Source organism: Nipponia nippon, unplaced genomic scaffold (assembly GCF_047370975.1).
Source record: "Nipponia nippon isolate SJK-2023a ecotype South Korea unplaced genomic scaffold, ASM4737097v1 scaffold_6, whole genome shotgun sequence".
In the NCBI taxonomy this organism is placed as follows: Eukaryota; Metazoa; Chordata; class Aves; order Pelecaniformes; family Threskiornithidae; genus Nipponia; species Nipponia nippon.
Genome location: NW_028262380.1, coordinates 6,790,017 through 6,810,405, shown reverse-complemented (window position 1 = coordinate 6,810,405; position 20,389 = coordinate 6,790,017). Strand labels below are relative to the sequence as shown.

The 20,389-nt window shown below is 49.4% G+C and overlaps 1 protein-coding gene across 1 annotated transcript; it reads right to left on the bottom strand.

The window, feature by feature from the left end:
• Positions 1–3,174: 3,174 nt before the first annotated feature.
• CHMP3 (charged multivesicular body protein 3) lies at positions 3,175–18,799 on the bottom strand. Its single transcript, XM_087736164.1, has 6 exons — positions 18,649–18,799; positions 13,594–13,654; positions 9,094–9,273; positions 5,939–6,060; positions 4,669–4,783; positions 3,175–3,742 (listed from the first exon to the last, which is right to left on the bottom strand). Exons 1-6 carry the CDS (start codon positions 18,691–18,693, stop codon positions 3,609–3,611), a joined length of 657 nt encoding a protein of 218 aa, XP_087592290.1. The 5' UTR covers positions 18,694–18,799; the 3' UTR covers positions 3,175–3,608.
• Positions 18,800–20,389: the final 1,590 nt, after the last annotated feature.

Genomic DNA, 20,389 nt, shown 5'->3' with positions numbered 1-20,389 from the left:
TATTGTTCCTTGCCTGGCTTCTTCACTTGACTCTTTAAAATGTAGTTCATTTGATGTGGTGCTCTGAAACGCAGAAGAAAATGGCGTAGCATAGACTGTTCATACCGCGTGTGAAGGTCTCTGAAGGCTTCGGGTACTGACGTTAGTGACAGACCCGTTCAGAGCTTTTTTGTTTGTTTGTTTTTGGTTAACCAAAACGTAGCTTAGCTCAGCTACTGCTTCTCGGCCAACGCCAGTGCCGTGGTCTGCAGCGAACGCGTTTGGCAGCTTCAGCCTTACACGGCGCGCACGTGGCTCCAAAATGAGTTAGAGACTGAAACCATCATAACGTGAAACAGCAGAGGGGTCACGAGCGGGGAGGTGCATCTCCCATCTGACAAGATACGCTGAGATGCAACGTCCCTTTCCGTTCGCAGTGTCCGGGATAGCTGTGGGGAGGAGCCAGGCAGGAGGGGAGCCTCCCGGGGAGCCAGAAGTCTCTCTTCTGAACTTCAGGTAGCACATGGACAAACTCTGTGCAAGTTCCCCTCCCTCTGGCACTTCACCTGCTACTCACGATCCCATCAACTGCTGCGAGTCTGCCTCAGGTGGCGGTATTTTACTCACAGAACCTTCCTCCCACCCACCCCTCAGTGTCTGAAGCGGAGCTGAGCCTGCAGAGACTTGCAGGGAGTAGGAGCCTCCAGTTTTGGGGTAAAGTGGGATGGCAAAATGTTTGTCTGCGGTGAATAGGTGCATCTGCTTCCTTCCTCTCCAAACCGAGGCAAAAGCAGGCACCCAGAACAACTAAAGCAGCGAAACAAAACCATTGGCGTCTGACAGTAGAGTGGCTTGTTTCTAGTCGCTGCAGCTGGCTTTAGTTCTGAAGAGCAGCGATTTCGTGCTGGAACTAGTTACGTATCCTTAAAGGCAAGGCTTTAGCTGAATGTTGTTTCTTGCAGTATCAAGTTCAAAGTAAATGAACCAAAGCAGCCTAACTGCTTTTCTTGGAGCCAGCTGGAGCACAGGTACCTCCCCTCCCAGCGCGGGAGGTGAGCCACGCCGAGCCGGCGCGCGCGTGGGTATGAAAAGCCCCGTTGTTGGAGGTGGATTTTGAACTTTCTTACTGATACGCTGCTGTCGAGGCGGGTTTTATTGCAGCTGTTACCGACCCGGTCTTACAGCTCTTCAGCTGCTCTTTTTTCTTTTTCCTCTCTTTCTGATCTGCCCTCTCTGTTTCTCCTGGTCTTAAAAATCCAAACCGTCCCGTTTGCCCGTCCTTGTTAGGTTCGGGGTGGAGGCGGAGCACGGGAAGGGCACCGTTCTCCAAGGAGGGCGCAGCCCTGAGGCGCTGGGGTGACTTTGCCCGCTGGCAGGGAGGCGAGCGGTGCTGGGCTTCTCCTCTCTTCTTACGGCTGAAACTGGAAGGCGTTGGAGACCGTCCAGGTGTCCGTGTGCCCGGCCTGTTCTCCTCCCCTCGCTGTGGGAATATAATTATTTACAGACTTTGTTTTCTTTTGGTAAGTCTTCCTTAAAATTAGAAACTCCCTCCTTTGCCTGCGAGGTTCCTGTGGCAGCAGCACCTTCAGGTGAGAGACAGGGCGGCTACTGGCTTTGCAAGAGGCCTTTTCTGAGTCACGACAGCAGTTTTGCCTGAAGTTTTTCCTTGAGAGGACGCACACCTCTCCTCTGACCCTAAAAACGTGCCGTTTAAGCAGCAGCTGGCTTTTCCCCACTTGTGACTGAGGGATAGCGCAGCGATAGTGCCTGGAACAATTAAGAAGCTGGCAGGATCTGTGAAGCAAACCTCCCTTTTGGTGCAGTGCTGCAGCGACCAACGCAATCCCAGAGGAAGAGCTCTGGCTGCTGACCGTTTGCCTGTACGACGACTGGCTGCTGTTACCGGCTTTGCCAACGAGCGGCGTGGGTGACAAACGCTGCAATGGGCCACGGCACTGCCAAGTCCCCCACTAAACCCTGTCCCTAAGCACCACCTCTGCCCGTCTTTTCAATACCTCCAGGGGTGGGGACTCCACCACTTCCCTGGGCAGCCGGTGCCAGGGCCTGACAGCCCTTTTGGGCAAGAAGTTTTTCCTAATATCCAACCTGAACCTCCCCTGGTGCAGCTTGAGGCCGTTTCCTCTCATCCCAAGAAGAGCGCCGCTGCTGAAGGTGGGCTTCCCCTTCCTTCTTCCACCTTCCCCCAAAGCAGGGAGCTGAACCCTGCCCTCGGGGCTCCTCTCCCTAAGGGCTTCAGCTGCCCCCTCCTGCCCCTTGAGAGACCGGGCTGATGAAGAGAATCAGTCAATCATGGAATCATTCAGGTTGGAAAGGATCATCGAGTCCAACCGTTACCCTAACTGCCTGCTCCACCTCTAAACCACGTCCACAAGCACCGCATCCACACGTGTTTTGAATTCTTTCAGGGACCGTGACTGCACCACTGCCCTGGGCAGCCTGTGCCAGTGCCTGACCACTCTCTCCGTGAAGGAGTTTTTCCTAATATCCAACCTAAGCCTCCCCTGGTGCAACCTGAGGCCGTTTCCTCTCATCCTATCGCTTGTTACTGGGGAGAAGAGACCAACACCCCCCCCCAGCTCCAGCCTCCTTTCAGGCGGTTGCAGTGAGCGATGAGGGCTCCCCTCAGCCTCCTCTTCTCCAGGCTGAGCACCCCCAGCTCCCCCAGCCGCTCCTCGCAAGAGGAAAGTGAAAGCGCTGATGGCGTGCGCTGCCCCTGCCGCGTGCTACCAGCCGGTCCGATCCCCTGCGGCTGCTCCTGGCGAGCCGGGAGCCGGCAGGGCTGACATTCGCCGTTCAGGAGCATGACTGACATGTGTCTTGGGGTGAGAAACAGGCAAAAAAGGGCTTGTGCAGGTCTGGAAACCTTCTCTGGTCGCCCACCCTCCTCAGAGCCCAGGGCAGGAGCCCTCTCTCCTGGCAGCCCCGGGCAGGCGGCTGCATGACGGCGCCTGAACAGCTCTTGCCTGTGGCAGAACTCCCGGCTGCGGGAATGCCGGACAGCCCAAGCCTGCCTGCGCTAAATAAGGCTCTCGCTACGTACAGCTTTTCTTTAACTACGCTGGGTGCTAAAGGAAAAAAAAAAAAGTGCTATAAACCCAGGAGGGAGCTGTGAGAGGTGGATATTGTTTGTGAAAAGAGTCTGAAGTGATGCAAACTAAACTGATGCACAGAAGCGACTGTTAAGAGCAGCTTTAATAAAAGTTGCAGTGATTCAGAAAAACAAAGATCTTTCTTACCACTGAGGGGTTCTGGTAGCAGATTAAGCCAAAGTGCCTTGTAGGGAAAGATGGGACTTGAAGCTAAGAGTGTATTTCAGGATTTTATACCTAAAAATACATAACGTTACACCACCGTTGCCATTTCACCGCACCCTCTCACGGGGGAGATGGGCTGAACAGAAAAGGAGAATCTCTAGAGGCTGCGCTCCCCAAGCAGTATATTACAGTAGTTTCTTGGAGAATACACTCCCCAGGAAGAGAAAAAAAAAATATATATATTACATAAAGTATTCTCACATATTAAGTTTTGCATTTTGAAGGTAGGACAGAATATCCCACTGCAAAAAAAGAAAAAAATAAAAAGGCAAACTGTACACATTCGTTTCATCCTTAGCTACGGAGGGTAGCTAACCGCGACTGCATTGCCTCAATGTCCTCCTCCTCGTCGACGGCAGCGGCCGCTCCCATGGGTTCGGGCTCTGGAAGAGCGTCTGTGACTTTACTTGGTGCTTTACCCAAGGCCCCTGCAAACACATTAGGTCTTCATTTACTAATTAGCAGCTTTCGGGTACAGATATTTAAAACAATTCGACCTGTCGCTGGTGGTAGAGGTCGCACGCGAGAGCTGGCTGACGGGGCCAGCCCTGGGCTGTCGGCGGGCGCAGCGGTACTGCCCCGGCCGGCGAGGGGCCGCTCCCCCCAGCCAGGAAACCCGACGGAAAACAGCAGAGCGGGCTGTGAGAAGCGAGAGAGGGCAAGGAGGCAGCGGCTGGGCTGGCAGGAGGTGACAGCAGGGCAGGAGCTGGGGAGCTGCGCTCCCAGCGGGTCAACCCAGCTCCGGTACCCCATCGGTCACACCACGTCACAAGACGTTCAGGTAAGGAGCACGCTAAGCATCATCCAAGCCAAATAACTGAAGCAGCAGATCGTTACTTCATAAGCTCTAAGGGAGAAGTTGGGGGTTTGGGTTAGGTTTGGGTTTTAGGGCTTTTTTTTTTTTATTTTTTTTATTTGTTTTGTGGGGTTTTTTCCCCCAGCAACTCGAGACACGACAGCATTTTACAGCCAGGAATCACAACACAGCCCAAGACTCACGGCAATGTGGCTGAGTGTATCTCCTGCTTCATTAATCTAGTGTATCTAGTCACTTACATAGATTTCACCTCGTTACGAGGATCCACTGTACAGACGCCGATCTGCTAAAGCCTCAACTACAGAGCTGCACAGACATCAGCTGACGCTATTACTTATGCTTTACGGAGCCTCGCCGGCCGCCTCAGCCAGTATTCCCCGAGAAACCAGTTTGTCAGAGCACTCTGCCTGTTCGCAAAGGCAGAGACGCCACCGGGAGCGCGCAGTCGAGCCGGAACAGACGAAGACTTAAATTGCTGCGTCTTATTGACCAGAGCGGGGGCAAGGCTCTGCTCTCGGCAAACACAGACAAACTCACCAGCTGTGATTTCAAAAAGGATTTTATCGATTTCCATCTCAGCTTCCTCTTCCATTTCCTCCTGATCCTCCAGGCTTTCAAAGGTGTCCTCCAGCATTTCCTCTATAATTCCAGCCTAGCAGAAAACAAAAAGGCAGCAGGTGATGCCCTTGGGAACAGCGGAGTAAGGGGATGCGCTTCCTACTTTCGAGATCAGGTTACGCCTACCCAGGCATTTACCCACCGCTCGCTTGACGCTCAAGCTTTTCAGATCAAGGCTATCCCGTTGCACGAGGGCTGGCCAAAACGCCCGCCTACAGTTCAAGCACATATCCGTACAACCGATGCACGGGAAAAACGGTAAGAAAACTGAGGATTAAATACACATGTTCTCACTTTGAAACCCTCAAGCTCTTATTCCTTGTTGCGTGTCTAAACGCCGACAACCCGGTGCGCTCCAAGCATGCGAAACAGAGCTGCGGACTTCAGTCATGAAGCACAAATTGTGTAACATGCTGTAAAATCAGTGTTCGACGTGGGTTCCCTTTTTTCTGTCTGCGCTTGAAAACGTTCCTCTGCAGGGCCTGCAACCTAGAGATGGCCAAATTGCTCTGGTACGTAACGGTAAAATTATTAAGAAAAAAGCTGATGTGACCTAAACAGTCTAGAGTGGTAAGAGGGGAAAAAGCAAAACGACTTCGGTAGCTGAAAAGTCAATAAGCCATGACAGAGAATGAGTTTACTTTAAAATCAGAGCACTTTCATCAGATGGAGACACAAAGTTTTTAAACCCAGTAGCGGAACAGCCATCTTGCCCAAGATGGGACTTTCAGCTTCCCACTCCGCAACAGCCTGAGGTGCGTCCATCTTAATGAACATTTTCATTCCTGAAAGCAGGAAATCCAGTCTCCCCAGACCAGACAGAAGCTCGGGGATACGGGCAGCCACTGGGCACAGGCGTGAGCCCTGCTGTGAGCCTCGGTCCCTCCCCGCCCTCGGGACTAGGATGACTGAGCCGCAACCGCTCTGTTGGGGACTGGTCTTCCTCCTTCCATCCTCAACCTCAGCAGCATTTTTTGGCTTCAAGCTTTACAGCAAACGCGCTGCAGGTATCACCGAGCCAGGCTTTTCCCCACATACCGTAACTTGCTAGAAAGTCCCCAGCTCTTCACGTGCTACTTGAATTTCTGTTTGTCAGAGGTCGCGCAAGCCCTCTGACACAGGGGCCACTCACAGCACGCTAACGACCACCTCTCGTTCACCCAACTCTTATTTATGTTGTAGATCTTACCTTCATCATCTCTTTGGACAACTCCCTCATCGTCGCTTGGATTTCAGGGATTTTTACTAGATTTTGCATAGCTTTCATGACTTCTGTGCTCTTCTGCAATGAACCTGCTACTCGCAGGACAGCTGTGAAGGAGAAGCATAGAAAAGCTTGAACAATCCATGCACCACCAAAAGCAGAGAAATTTTATCCTCCCTATATGGACAGAAATTTGTTTGCATTTAGGCAAACATTAAAAAAAGAAATGGGCATCCTGCTTCTTCATTCTTGTCTACCTTCCTGGAAAAGCTCAACTCCTACCCACATCAGAAAAAATAAGTTTCTAGCAAAGATGCTTGTCCTGTATGTTTACCTGGAGCAACCCAGATATTGCCTGCAGAGAGATTTCAACTCACTTGCACCCCAGTTCACAAAGGGAGATCCCTGAGGAGCTCCTGCCTTTGCTCCTCACCAGTGGAGCTGCAGCCCAGCTCCGTGCCTGGCTGCTGACCAAACCAGCGACCTTCCGCCTGACACTGGGTGGTGGAAACTAACGCTGGCAGAAGTTCTAGTGCAACAGAACCATAGAACTGTAGAATCGTTAAGGTTGGAAAAGACCCTTAAGGTCATCAAGTCCAATCGTTAACCCAGCACTGCCAAGTCCACCACTAAACCATGTCCCTAAGCACCACATCTACCCGGCTTTTAAATACCTCCAGGGATGGGGACTCAACCACTTCCCTGGGCAGCCTGTGCCAGGGCCTGACAGCCCTTTCGGTGAAGAAGTTTTTCCTAATATCCAACCTAAACCTGCCCTGGCGCAGCTTGAGGCCATTTCCTCTCATCCTATCGCTTGTTACTAGGGAGAAGAGACCAACCCCCACCTGGCTACAGCCTCCTTTCAGGCAGTTGTAGAGAGCGATAAGGTCTCCCCTCAGCCTCCTCTTCTCCAGGCTAAACAACCCCAGCTCCCTCAGCCGCTCCTCCCCAGACTTGTGCTCCAGACCCTTCACCAGCTTCGTTGCCCTTCTTTGGACACGCTCCAGCACCTCGGCACTAGAGGTTATAGTTTCACATAAAACAGTAAGCTAGTAAATTAATACTAAAGCAGATAAGCTGGAAATAAGTGTAGTTTAAACTGAATTTAACAATACTCTTTCCAGAGGCTATTCTTAAAAGCTCTTCTCAAGTATGTTGATACACCAAGATGGAAATGCAATCATTCAGGGTACTCTGAGGTTCCTGAATTGTGCCATCTATCTTCACAGCTTCCTAGCCACGGAGAACTTACCTGTTGGCATATAAAATGGTCACTCCTTAATGAAGCAAAATGAAGGTACAGCATATATTATTTTTCATTTTAATACTTCATTTCTTTAAGAACATTACACTTGTAATGTTAACAAGCTAACAGAAATCTTGCCTTTAGCGATCATTTCCCCCAAGACGAAGCAAGTTAATGACAAACCCCAGACCGAATTCTAGGTTCCTTCCCATTGCTTGGGTAAGCGTGTCAGAACACTCCCAGTAAGACGAAGAGGCTGGTAGCGGCAATAAGGGGTTTTTCCTTTTAAAGGACACCTCAAGCTGCAAGGATGGCCTCTGGCTCCCTTTCCTGAATGAGCCACATTTTACCTATCCTAAGATTACACTTAAGGTTCACATTGCGACTCCTGATCTATCACTGATCTAGTATTAAAATTCACTAGCAACTAGCTTGGATAATGCTGGGGTGGGGGGAATGCTTCGACGTTTCAGTGCGTTAGCCTCCACCAAGTCTTTCCCTGTCTTTAATGCTTTCTGCTCTGCTCTCGTTGCAGACCGGAATGCTCTGAGGTATGGAAAATACTGCAGGAGGCTTGTTATAACAGATTTCTGGTGTGGATAAGGAATGAGGGAAAGATGGTGGTGCTGGGGGAGCACAAAGGACCAAGCAGGGTTTATGGGAGCTAGGTATTAAGCCACGGGGCAAATCGATTCATCCACATCAAGAAAAATCAAATACTGACACCCCCCCCCCATCTCCATTTAGGACTTAGCAAGCGGCCTAAGCCTCTTGCTAGAGAAACAATAATTTACAAGGTGAAGGGAATTCTACCGAGGGAAGTAAACCTCACGTTACAGATCCTGTCAAAATCAGTAACAACAGGCTCCACAAGGATACGCGAGTATTAGGCACGCATTCAAACTGTTTACGAACGCGCACTAAAAACGTGCCCCAAATTACCGGAACAGAGTTCTGTTTCTGAGCCTGTGATCCTCACGTCACTGCAACCCTCATGCTCTGAGGAGAGGTGTTAGGTTATCTGTTGGGCAGCTAATCAGAGGAAACACAGCCAGCCAGCGAGGATCTAGGGAACAATGAGGGGCAGGAACCCCAGAAAGTGAACTGGGAGCTCCCTGACTACTCCAGAGGCCAGGGTGGGAAACCCATCCAGACAGGGCAGTGGGGAAGCGGTCTCCAGAACACCCTGCAGACTGAAGGGGCTCATTGCCTACAGGGATACAGGACTCAGTATGGGATGCGGGGGAAAAGAGCATTTTTTGAACTGAGAAAAACTTCTTCTGGAATCTTTTAAGGGGATTGCAGGAATGTGATTGAACATGAGAAACTTTTTATTGGATGTTTAGGGGAAGGGCTGAAGGTGGAGAAAGGGAGGGATCAAGGTGGACCAGGGAAGACCACAAACCTCAGGGGCCTACAGGTCCAGGTACCAGCAGCTCAGGCAGAGAAGATCTGGGGCCAGCTTAGACTGAGTGTCTGAGAGCAGCTACTGGAACAACCCCTATGTTGTGCATGTGTGTATATATGTATTCTACTAGTGGACCTCAGTCCTAATCAGCTGAAGAGGAAGACCAGGATTGAGCTGTCAGCGCTGTCCACGTTCGTGTGAAAGCTGCACGTGGGTGCTGGTAAAGGCAGTGTGCGTGCGTGGGTGCGTGAGCCTGCTGGTGCTCAGCCTGGCTGGGTGCGGGGACGTGGAACTGCAGCAGCCTCCCCCCTCTGGGCCCGTGACGGGAGGAATTTCCCTGGGTCCTGAAGCCCGCTGGAATCGGCTGCCTTTCACAAGAGTAGGACTGCTTCCAAATTGAAGCTTTGACTGCGTTTGACCTTGGTTCTGAAAATGGAAACCCAGACCTCACCTCTAAAGCTAGAAGCGCTCAGAAGTTGTTCTTACCAAGCTGGTTCTTCATCCCCATGAGAACAGAGTTCATGTGAGCTTTGGATGCATAGAGTTTGCTTACGGCCTTTCGAGAGCGGATCAGTTCCTTCGCCAAGATCACACACACATCTTTCTGACCCTTTTTGGCAGCATCCTTTATCGATCGCTTCACCTTCTCCTCTTCTCTCTGGATATCTGGAGCACAGAACAACACAGCAAATAGCAACAAACTGCTAAGGATTTGGAAGAGGAACCAGTCATTTGTTGGGGTGTATTTTCAATGCAAAGAATCGTTTCTGCTCGATTTCAGATCCCCTCTGTTACTCAAAGACTTTGTTCTAGGATGATTTACATGTTAGCTGATTAATTCAACTAAATATTAATAGGAAAATTCTCATTACTAAACATGCAGCTCTGTAATTTCCTTTGCAGTTAAGAGTACTGTAAAGGACTGTCCAGGAATATCACTGTGTGAAGCTAAGCTGACAAAGATGAACTCTTAAGAAGCAAAAAAGGTCCAGTAAGAACAAAGCACTCTGAGATGACTACTTGACTTACAACTTCAGAATAACTTCCTGACTATTAAACTGGCCTGATATAAAGATATATTTCTATGAATACACACATATATAATATATACACACACAGTTTAAGACTACTGTACTGATCTGTTGCTTACAAGATTACCTCTTCCGCGTTCATCACCAGACAGCCCCACTTCACCAGGAAGGAACAAAGCTGTCACAAGGAGTTTGAAACCAGGAGTCTCGGAAGACAGACAAGCATTTTACTAGCAAAAAGACTTATCTGTCAGACTACATTCAAACCTTAACCCATACAGAATCATAGAATCATTAAGGTTGGAAAGGACCTCTGAGATCATCGAGTCCAACCTGACTGTGATATGCCCACCTTCAAGTGAATTTGAGGGCTGCTGTAGGCAAAACTGTCCTCATCGTTTCTAAATCCCTGAAATGTGTTTTTCTGAAAAAAAAAATACATTCAGAAGACTATATTAGGCTGATCTCACAGAGGCTAGAAAGATTTAGATGTACACTGCCTCAAAAACAAAAAGCTAACCATCTTATAGTGAATTTGTAAGGGTGTGTCCACAACTTTAAGAGTTACTTAGAACCACAGATTTGTCAATTACTGCCAAAAGCAGCCTCCATCCTTGCAGACAGACTTAGTTATTCCCCTCGTCAGGCACAACTCATTGAGCCTCAACTGGATACCCAGCCAAGTCTACACTTGTACTTAAGGAGTGAAGGTCTTGAATTTATACTGCTCATACTTTAAGACATGCGCGTCAGGTGTTTGTATAAACTGACGCGTTCAAATTATAAGCTGGCTGGCTGGTGCCCAAGCCATGGATAATTTATCAGTGAAAGCTAGTATGCTGGTAAATTGTTAGATATAACTTAAAGTAGCCTGTTCAAACTCTCCAGGTATCCAGCTTCATTCAACAGCTTTTTATAAGAGCAGGCTGGAGCAGGAGTACTGAACTAAGCCTGTACAAAATGAGCACCAAATAGCTGGATTTGAAATATTATACGCTAAATAGGCTTCCTTAAATAACGTAGGCTTCTCTAGCAAATCTGGGGTGACTGTTCGCACGTCTGCCTTGTCAGATAACGCTGGCTGTGTACAGCAGAAGCCAGGTACCTCAAAAAGCTCGGAGTAAGAAATGCAGGAACAAGCAGGGGCTGTATCAACCCCCTTCTCTCTCAGACTCAGCAATAAATTAACCACTGGTGAAATGTGGATCTAAGAGTCCTCAAAAAAAATTATCCTAAAGTAAATAAAGAATTCAGATAGTAACGGTTAGGCTCACCTTCCTGCAAAGAGTTGAAGGAAATGACCACAAGAATTATTTCTAGCAAAGGCTTTGTTCAAATTTAATTTTGTTTGAGTCTTCTTGATTTATACCAGACAGAAGTTACACATAGGCAAGAATCAGAAGTTGCCCTTTTATAAAAACAAAGGCATCAACGCACACTTTTTGGCACAGGCCAACTTGGAGACTTCGACACAGCTTCTCACGTGGGAGTTAATGAACCCTGTACTCAGGATGAGTCATTCTCTCAGTATCATTCAATGGCGTCTTTATCCTAAAGGGCTGGCAGAAATCTGTAGGATCGTAACCAGAAGAACATACTCCTTGCTGCTTCCCCATTATTATCCGCAGAAATGTCACAAGCTTGAAGACATCTGTATGTCAGACACGGGAGTGAGTCAACTCCCAGCATATCAGAACAGGTAAGAAACAGCTGAACCGCTACAGCAAAAACCAGAAAGCACCAGGAGTACTCCAGCAGCGCTGAGGAACTACAACATTCACTTTGTCAGCTAAAAAACAACCACAAGTATTGTGTTACTGCAGCCAAACTGGGGCAGCGGGGCCCCGTACTGGAGTGAATGCTTTCGCTTGCGTGACCAACTGCTGAACATGAGATTAGTGGCATAAAATATGCAAGAATGGTCAGCTCCACCTTTGAAGGTCAATGCCAGCTATGCACCTCTAATGAACCAGTCACCACACCACTCCCCTCCGCAGCACTACCAAGCACCACAGAGGCACAAAGCAGTCCAGAGCATCTGCGAGAGGGACTTGTAAGCTCAGTAAAGCACAAAGTTACTGTATTACTCCAACTATATTAACTAAAAAAAAATTCAATTCTGAAGTCACAAGGATACCTTTCATTTCTTCAAGCCTTCCAAGCCCTCAAAAGCAACCTACACCAAACAGAAATCATGACAACAGCAGGAGTCCAACAACAGATGGTTTGAAACAGCGTGTGGCTATATTAGTAACTGCGCCGACTGGGCGAGCCAAGTGTTCGAGTGATCCAAGCCCACTCAGTTCATCCCAGGTGGATCCGAGTGTTGGAGTATCAAAACACATCTAGCACAGCTTTCCCCAGGGGAAACTAAGACAGGTCCCTGCTCAGCATCAAAGATTACAGCGATGTCCTGTGTAAATCTCAATCGAAATGACAAAGCATGGCAGAATCTGACTACAGTGAGTAATTTTGGAAAAAAACCTGTAGTGGCATGTGGCTGTCATCTTTCAGCAGCAGCCTGCCAGCCTGGTAAGTGTGCAGCAGAACCATGCATTTCCACTCCTGACACTGGGTAAGATGTGAAATCCTAGCACAATATGGGCGTTACAAAGAGATTCTGTACTTTATTTTAATGGGAATTATCACAATAGCAGATGGTTAGTCTAAGCTCTTATGTGCTGAACTGTATTTCTTTGAATGTAACACACTGAAATACAGAGACTTTTAGAGCTGTTACAATAATTAGATTTACATCCACGTCAAAATATCAGACTACGACATAACCCAATATCTATATAGGCCATTAGAAGTACTATGGCATGCATAAAGTTGAGAGAGAACCAAAATGTCAAGAAACCATCAATAGTGAACACGTGGGTAGTTTGTTCCCGCAGCAGATGCGACCTCTAAAACGCACTCTGCTGTTAAGATCGGCCACATTTCGGTCGCTCTGTGCCCGATACAGCCACAGAAAGCGCCTTGGAGACTGCAAAACAATTCACAAGCATAATGAACATCACTGTACATCGGTTTTCCTGGAAGAGGCATAAACCCTGTCCTCATTTTACAGATGAGGACAAAGACAGACTTTGTACTGCATGAGCATCTCTCTCCAACCAACTCGTACATGTCTACAAGTGGGAGAATATATGAACCCTTCCAGCTTAGTCCAGAAGCAAGGGGCTGGGGAGGAAAGGGGGAAGGGCAAACGTACTCCTTGAGGAGTTGCTCAAAACAGGCATGTGCCTAATAACCAGATGCTGACACAAAATATCCCTTACCAGCACACTCCTTGGACCAATCCTGAGGGCAGGGTAGAAGATGAAAAGAGGAAAATAGAATCTGCCTCAAACCTATTTTTTGACTCGGGGAAGGCAGGCAGAAGAGAGAACAAGAAACTGAGCTAGTGGCAGTGTAATAATAAGCAACTCCTCTGCTTTTCAAGACCTCTTCAAAAGTGTAATGCCCATAATTTAACAGCAAAACTCCCACTGAGAAAAGTCTTTTTTTTTTTCTTCCTTCTCTCCTATTTGCAATTTTCCCAAGCTGACAGCAAGCTACTTTTGTTTAGCACGTGCGCTTCATGCCTGTACATACCCGCGGAACTTTGGACGTGTGGAATTACATACCACACCGATATTATTCGTTAAACCAATGTGGCTGAATTTCTGGATAAGAAGTCTAATTCATCTTATCAAATGGGATTTAAGAGTATTATATTTTACTGGAAGCATACAATATTCAGGTTCTTTTGAAAATTTTACTTGGAGAACTTCACAGCAACATCATTTTGTAACACAGACTAAGTCTGGCCCCAGGATCACATTCATCTTGCTTTATTCCAGACGCGATAGAGTACCCTGGGTTATTAGATTTTACAGCCTCCCCCAACTAAAGCAAAAAAACCTTGAAGGCAGACAGGAAAAACAAAAAATGAGACATAAGTACAAACCTCTGATCTGTCTATCAATCACTCTCATTTCTTTCCTTATCTTCAAGGACCATTCATTGACCTTCAAAAGAGAAAGTGAGAGTTACTTGAAATTCCAACCTTAAAACGATGCTTTTACACTTTCATGTAACAACCATTCAATATCAAAAGAAGCACTTCAAAATGCACAAGCTTTACGTTATGAATCATGTTTAAATATTTAATTATTCAAATTTAAAAAACCACTGCAGAGATACCATCAAGTTATTGCACTACTCTTAACATTCAGACAAGGAGTTAAGGAGGATGCGATTTCAGAATCGGACGCTCGCTGCCTGGCTAACCTCCCACGTCACAGCCACGTCGCTGTGCAGAGGGAACTTGCCGCAGGGGATTTCAGCATCAGGTAGAAACTTTGGCACGGAATGACAGCACCAGGAGTGCTATTACCCGTTTCAGTCAGAAGGAACCCCAGGAGGTCTCCAAGCCAACCTCCTACTCAAAGCAGGACCAAGTTCAGAGTTCAGACAGGTTGCTCGGGGCCTCGACCATTGAGTTTTGACACTGTCCGAGGGCAGAGACTTCACAGCTGCTCTGGGCATCTATTCCAGCACTTAATCACTCCTGTGGTGAGGAATTTCCCTCATGTCCAATTCAAAATTCTCCTCTGGCCACCTGTGGCCATAGCCCCTTTCCCATCACTGGGCACACCTGAAAGCTACCTAGCTCTGCCTTCACTACCACCCCATTAGAGGCAGTGAAGGGCTTTAGATTCTTGCCCCTTCGCCTTCTCTTCTCCAAGCTAAAACGAGCCCAGTTTCTTCAGCTTCTCCTCCTGTGTCATGGGCTCCAGCCCTCCGCCACACCTCGGTGGCCCTTTGGCGCACTCTCCCCGGTGTGCTGATATCCTTCTTGAACCGAGTGCCCAAACCAGGCCACTGTTTTGCAGATGTGGCCTCGTTAATGCTGAACGCAGCAGAGTAATTGAACAACCATTTGCCTCAACTTGATGATTACACTTCACTAATGCAGCCCAGTTTGCCCTCATCGCTGCGAAGGAGCACTGCTAACTCACGTTTATTATCCGTGGGAGGCCCAGGTCCTTTCCTGCATAGCTGCTGCCCAGCCAGCCCCAGGCTGCACATCCCCTTTTTGGTTTTTTTTTCAGGGATGGCTGTCCCACATACGTAACCCTGCATTGCTCGACATCGTGAGGTTCCTGCTGGCCCATTCCTCCCACTTGCTCAGGTCCCTCTACATGGCAGCTCTGCCCTCCGCTTTCCCTTCCCCTGCATTTGGTGGGGTTCAAACACAGCCACCCCCTCCTGCGACTCGCCAAGATCCCTCCGTCCCAGCACTCCTGGCTCCCCCGGCACAGGAGGTGGGGAGCACCACTTGCCCCGACCACCTCTCTGGGGAAGCGGAGACATCGGGGAGCCAGCAGCTGCCAGACACCCAGCTGAGAACTGGAAGTGCTTGCGGTAAATAAGGAAGCAGAGAGGGGCTGCAGAACCAGAATTGGGAGATAATACTAGCATACAAACAGACTGCCAAATGCTTGGGGAGCTCTGATGCTACTTTTATTATTAGCAGCACAGATTTTGCACAGTATCTAAAAAAAAAAACCCAAGTATTAAGATGACCTCTAGTTCATGGATCCACCTGCACACTGCACATGCCAGTGCACAGGCCACTCAAGTAGTCTAGGTGGCTATATAAGAAGTTTCATATGAAAATCATCCTGATTTTTATGTGATTTTTTTTTTTTTATTCAAATAAAAAGCCTCATCTACCTGAATAAGCTTTATAACAGAGCTGTAAAAAGAGCGCTCTTCAGTGCATGAGCCCAGCAGAGCAAGACAGATTCTTAGACTTGTACTGGTCTCAAAAGAAATGCTCTCAGTCATGAGGAGCAAGACCATGTTTTGACTACAGACAATGACCACCATCTGAGTTGCCCAAGCACAAAATCTGTTGCAAAAAAACCCAAACGCGAAAGCCCTCAGAGCTCTGTGCGTACACATTATGGGTGTGCACAAGTTTTGAAGGGATTTCAGAAAGCTCCTGTACCTTTTACTTGAATCCTGTTTTATTACAGGAAAAAAAAAAAAAAGCAGCCTTGCTGGACCAGCTGCAGCCTCCCCTCTTGCTGTACAGAACAGGGCAGAAAAATTTCACGTAGATTCATTCCTCACCCTGATAAGAGGCTAAGAAGGTCCCTCTTTTGAGTATGTCTACGCTAGATGGAGAAAAGAGGGGAAAGAGACTGAGGCAAAGTATGATTGAACTCTGGCTGGCCAACTGTCATGTCTCAAATGTAACATCTTCTAGAGATATGCTCTACAAGTTGTATTCTAGAACAAACCAACATGTATTAAGCTTTCATGTAAAAGCACAATCGGCAACTGTCTAAGGAACTGCAGCAGGATTCACTGATTCTGTCTCTGTGACGCACAACCCGGCACAAAGACACCATTAAACTACACAGAATCACAGAATCGTTCAGGTTGGAAAAGACCCTTAAGATCATCAAGTCCAACCATTAACCCAGCACTGCCAAGCCCACCACTAAACCATGTCCCTAAGCACCACGTCTACCTGCCTTTTAAATCCCTCCAGGGATGGGGACTCAACCACTTCCCTGGGCAGCCTGTGCCAGGGCCTGACTGCCCTTTCGGTGAAGAAGTTTTTCCTAATATCCAACCTAAATCTGCCCTGGCGCAGCTTGAGGCCATTTCCTCTTGTCCTATCGCTTGTTACTTGGGAGAAGAGACCGACAAGAGACCACAACTGGCTGTATGTTGTCATCAACCCCTGCTAACTCTGACAGCAGAAAACTCTTTGATAGCTCATCCCTAATACTGCCCAGGAACAAGCTGCTTCACACAACCGTCCTCATAAAGACAGAGCTGGGTGTTTCTTCATCCGCTGGTCGTCCCAGCACGCATCACCAGTTTTGTGTATAAGAGGAGGAGGAAATCGCTTTGACTCTCATCTAGAGTACTGCACGCTGCCGGTTACATGAGACACGGCAATTTGTTGAGCAGTGAAGAAGCTGAAGTGCCAATCTCATGCAGGAAACCAGGGATACGGCTACGAATCAGGGCGCAATGCAAAGCAGAGGTAGCAATGCTGGGAATAGAAGCACTTTGGTCAACTAAGCAAGGCTAATTACCCCGAGCACAACTCCATGCTGATGTGGCTATTCTGCTTCCACTTCGGACATAAATAAAAACGTCACTCTCACAGCACCACATCACACCGGAGAGTCAGCCAGCAAAACACTAAGCCGAAATAAACCACTCGGACTACACTGGAGGCAAACCACTTTTTAAGCTTAAACAACCCAGACGTGGCATTAAATGTATAGCAGACCCCCAGCTTTAGACAGGCTGAAATGCATCACTAGCTCCTCCTCAGAAGGACTGAAGATGTTTGCCGTATAAGTTCTCTCCCATCGACAGCCAGCGAGCATACAAACAAACCCAGGGTGACTCACTGCCAACACAAGAACCTCCACCTCCTCCCATCACCAGCCACCTCCTGCAGTGCTCGGATTGCTTTCTCTAGCCCTACTCCGGGACAGTACGTTGTGTACAGCTGCTGGCAGGCACGAGGTAAGCGGTGCCATTTCCCCATCATCTAGTAAGCAGAAATAACTTCTTCTTCCTTCTAAAGCTGCGCGGTTAGACACAGGAGAAACGAAATTTCTCACTATTAATGGGTTTCTCAATATGGCCGTTATGACCTGTGAGGTCATCATGCCAGCCTGCAACCCAAGAGCGTGCTCGTGACAGCAAGGTGACCCACGTCATTGCTCCCTACGGGTCAGACACGCCTGTTTCCTAGCGCCTTTGCAGGCTTTTCTGCAGACAGCTCCAAGATGACCCACAGACACGCTGTGTTACTGGAAAACACAAGAAGCTTGTCAGTTATGGAAAGGCAAGAGCGGTCGTCGGAGATGAAACAAGAACTTAGCAGTGCAGTACAACCACTTCATGCGGGTTAAACAGTTGTCTGCTGCTTTATCCCAGCGTTGAGAGCAGCAGCCTCCAAACCCCATTTCTCTGTGGCATCTTCCAACACTGCTCACAAATGAAGGAAACTATAACCAGCCTGCATGGTGCTCTGACACAGGCAGAGGAGGAAGGGAAAGCACATTCTCAAAAGTACATTCCTTATTTAATGCTGTCACCCAACAGGCGATGACTACGGCCTGCTCCTCTGGGACCTGCTTGCTACAAAGCAGCAGGGAATATCTGTGACACTGCAGCTCTTCCGAGTCTTCAACTTCAGTATCTGCCACCTTCTCCCTGTTGCTTTTTTAGTACCTGATCTTGCCCCCCACCAAATAGGGTTTTTTTTAATTAATATATTGATTTATGAAAGGCAACAGTAGAGTCCATCAGTATCTCAATTATTTCATTTCACTGTGACATTATAAATGTGTGGGTAGAAGCAGGGTTTACAAAGTTTGCCTGCAGACTCAAAAAACCACCAAGTCCCAATATTTCAGCTATTCATATTTTTAAGCTTGTTTTTGCAACAGGAGCTAGAAGCCCCTAGCGAAGCCGCGGGGCTGGAAGTTATGGGGGACAGCTAACAGCAAGCTAAAGCTCCAGGAGCCGCTGACCAAGCCTCCCCAGGCCACGACACCCAGGACGCGTCGCTCCTTTGGCTACTGCTCCTGTGGCCCCGAGCAGCCCCCTGCAAGCCCCCGCACAGCCCAGGGAGCAGGAGCCCTCTGACAGCGGCCCCAGCGCGTTAAGAAGCTGCTGCGCTTCAGAAGCAGCGAAGAGCCCCCGCCGGGGCTCCCCACCAGCCGCGATCCCCCGGGACAGGCCCCACCGGGGCACCCCGCCCGCTCCGAACCCTCCTGCCCCCGACCGCGGGGACGCGGGCTCGCCGCTTCCCCTCAGCCCCGGGCCGGGCGCTGTCAGACGAGGCCCCCGGCGCCTCGCCCAGGCCGGGCCCGGCCCCTCCGCAACGCCATGCGCCTAGGCCGCCGCCCCCGAGCCGCAGGCGCCCGCCGCCTCCCAGCCTCCGCCTAAGGCGGCGGCACCGCCGGGGCCTCACCAGCTCCTTGGGCGGCTTCTCGGGGGTCTTCCCGAAGAGGCCCATGGCGGCAGCGCCTCACGCCGCCCGGCCCTTCCGCCTTCCCCGCCCCGCCCGCCGGCAGGGGCGGGCCGGCCCCACCCGACTCCGCCCCGCGCATGCGCACGGCTCCGCCCCGCCCCTGCCGGCACTGCCCATGCGCTGCCGGTGGGGGAGTGGCCCGAGAGGCCCCGCCTCGCTTCACACGGCCCGGCCCCGCCTCGCTTCACACGGCCCCGCCTCGCTTCACACGGCCCCGCGGCGCGGGCGGGCAGCGGGAAGGGGTCCGCGGTGCTGCCGGGACTTGGCCGCGGTGCTTACGCTGCCCCGGCACCTTCTCCGAGCGTAGGGTGAAGCGGACCGGCAGGAGTTTATGGGGGGCCGTGACGGTTAAGAGCAATAAAAGCAGACGACAGAGCAGGTTATGTCACCACCTGCCCTCCCCCGTCACGCAGATTGCAGGAAAGCACTATAAGAGCATTTATAAAACCAAGTCGTGCAAGGAATGCCTCGAACTAGACTCCACATCCTTCTCTTCCAGCCCACGGAAGACTGGCAGGAGACCCAAAGAGGAAGAGGAGCAGCTGTTAGCACAGCAGACATTGCCTGCCTCGTCTTCAGCTGCCAGGGTTCTTTGGGAGGTGGCCCGCCAGCAAGGCCTGGCCCGTCTCCACCCTCCGCCGTCCTCTCGGCAGCAAAGGGCGGGCAACCTGGCCAAAATGAACGGACAGCTTGGAGCCACCCCGCCGGGTGCTGCGGGGCAAGCTCTGGCAAGTCACGCCATCTCCTTGCGCCCCGCTGCGCGAGCCGAGACGCGCAGGACTAGAAATACTCGCCTACGCGCAGGAAGAGTGCAAAAGCTTAAGAAGGAGAAGGTGCTATTAGCTTAATCTAACAACCTCACAATTACACTTACTCTCATCATTTAATTCCCAGAGAAAGACAATTTAATAACAGTTACAAAAACGTACTGTTCACCTTTGTCTTTTTTCCTTCCAAAACCTAATGCAGAATGAAGATAGATCTAAATACGCTTTGGAAAGGACAGCTCTCCTTTTGGACTGGGTACCAACAGCGGAAAGCCGGTGTAACAAAACAGTAACTGCTGAAAGCGAGACTGACAGAGACCTTCAGAGATGATCTAAATCCATCCTCTCTTAATAGCAGAACAAAACACCGATCGCCCTCATTAAACCTACTGACATAAGTAACCTCGGATCAATTGTTTGACATTTTCTGTTTACAGCTGGCTACCAGCTTTCAGGCACGCAGAATAAAACACTACTTCAAGAACGCTTAGCATCTCCATTAACTCAAGACACTTCACAAATACTAGCACAACCCAGCCCAGCAAGGCAAAACAAGCGAGCAGCGGAACTGCTGACCCTGTTATAGGCACAGTCTTTGCTCCGTTCGCTGGATTTTAAACTGTCAACGCGTTGGGTAAGGGCTGTCTGAGATTCGCGCTCTGTAGAAAACAATCCTACTTGGATGCTTCTGCTGCTACTGACACGAGCATTTCATAAAATAAATACATCCAACTGCTTTTTCTTTCCTGCTGGGACTAGCAATGCGCTACACCAGCTGCTGTAGATTTTGAAACAGATGCATCGCCAGGAACGGGATCACAACAATTTATATAACCCAGGCTAACAGACACGAGGGGACCGAACCTTCAGTCACAGCTATCTACTGGTCATAATTATCTGCTCATACGGATGTG

Excerpts from the sequence above, each read along its gene's own strand:
- CHMP3 (XM_087736164.1), bottom strand. The coding sequence starts at position 18,693 with ATGGGCCTCTTCGGGAAGACCCCCGAGAAGCCGCCCAAGGAGCTG. Across the intron at positions 9,274-13,593 it reads GATTGATAGACAGATCAGAG|ATATCCAGAGAGAAGAGGAG; the intron begins GTTTGTACTTAT and ends TCTGTGCTCCAG. Across the intron at positions 4,784-5,938 it reads TGTCCAAAGAGATGATGAAG|GCTGGAATTATAGAGGAAAT; the intron begins GTAAGATCTACA and ends GTTTTCTGCTAG.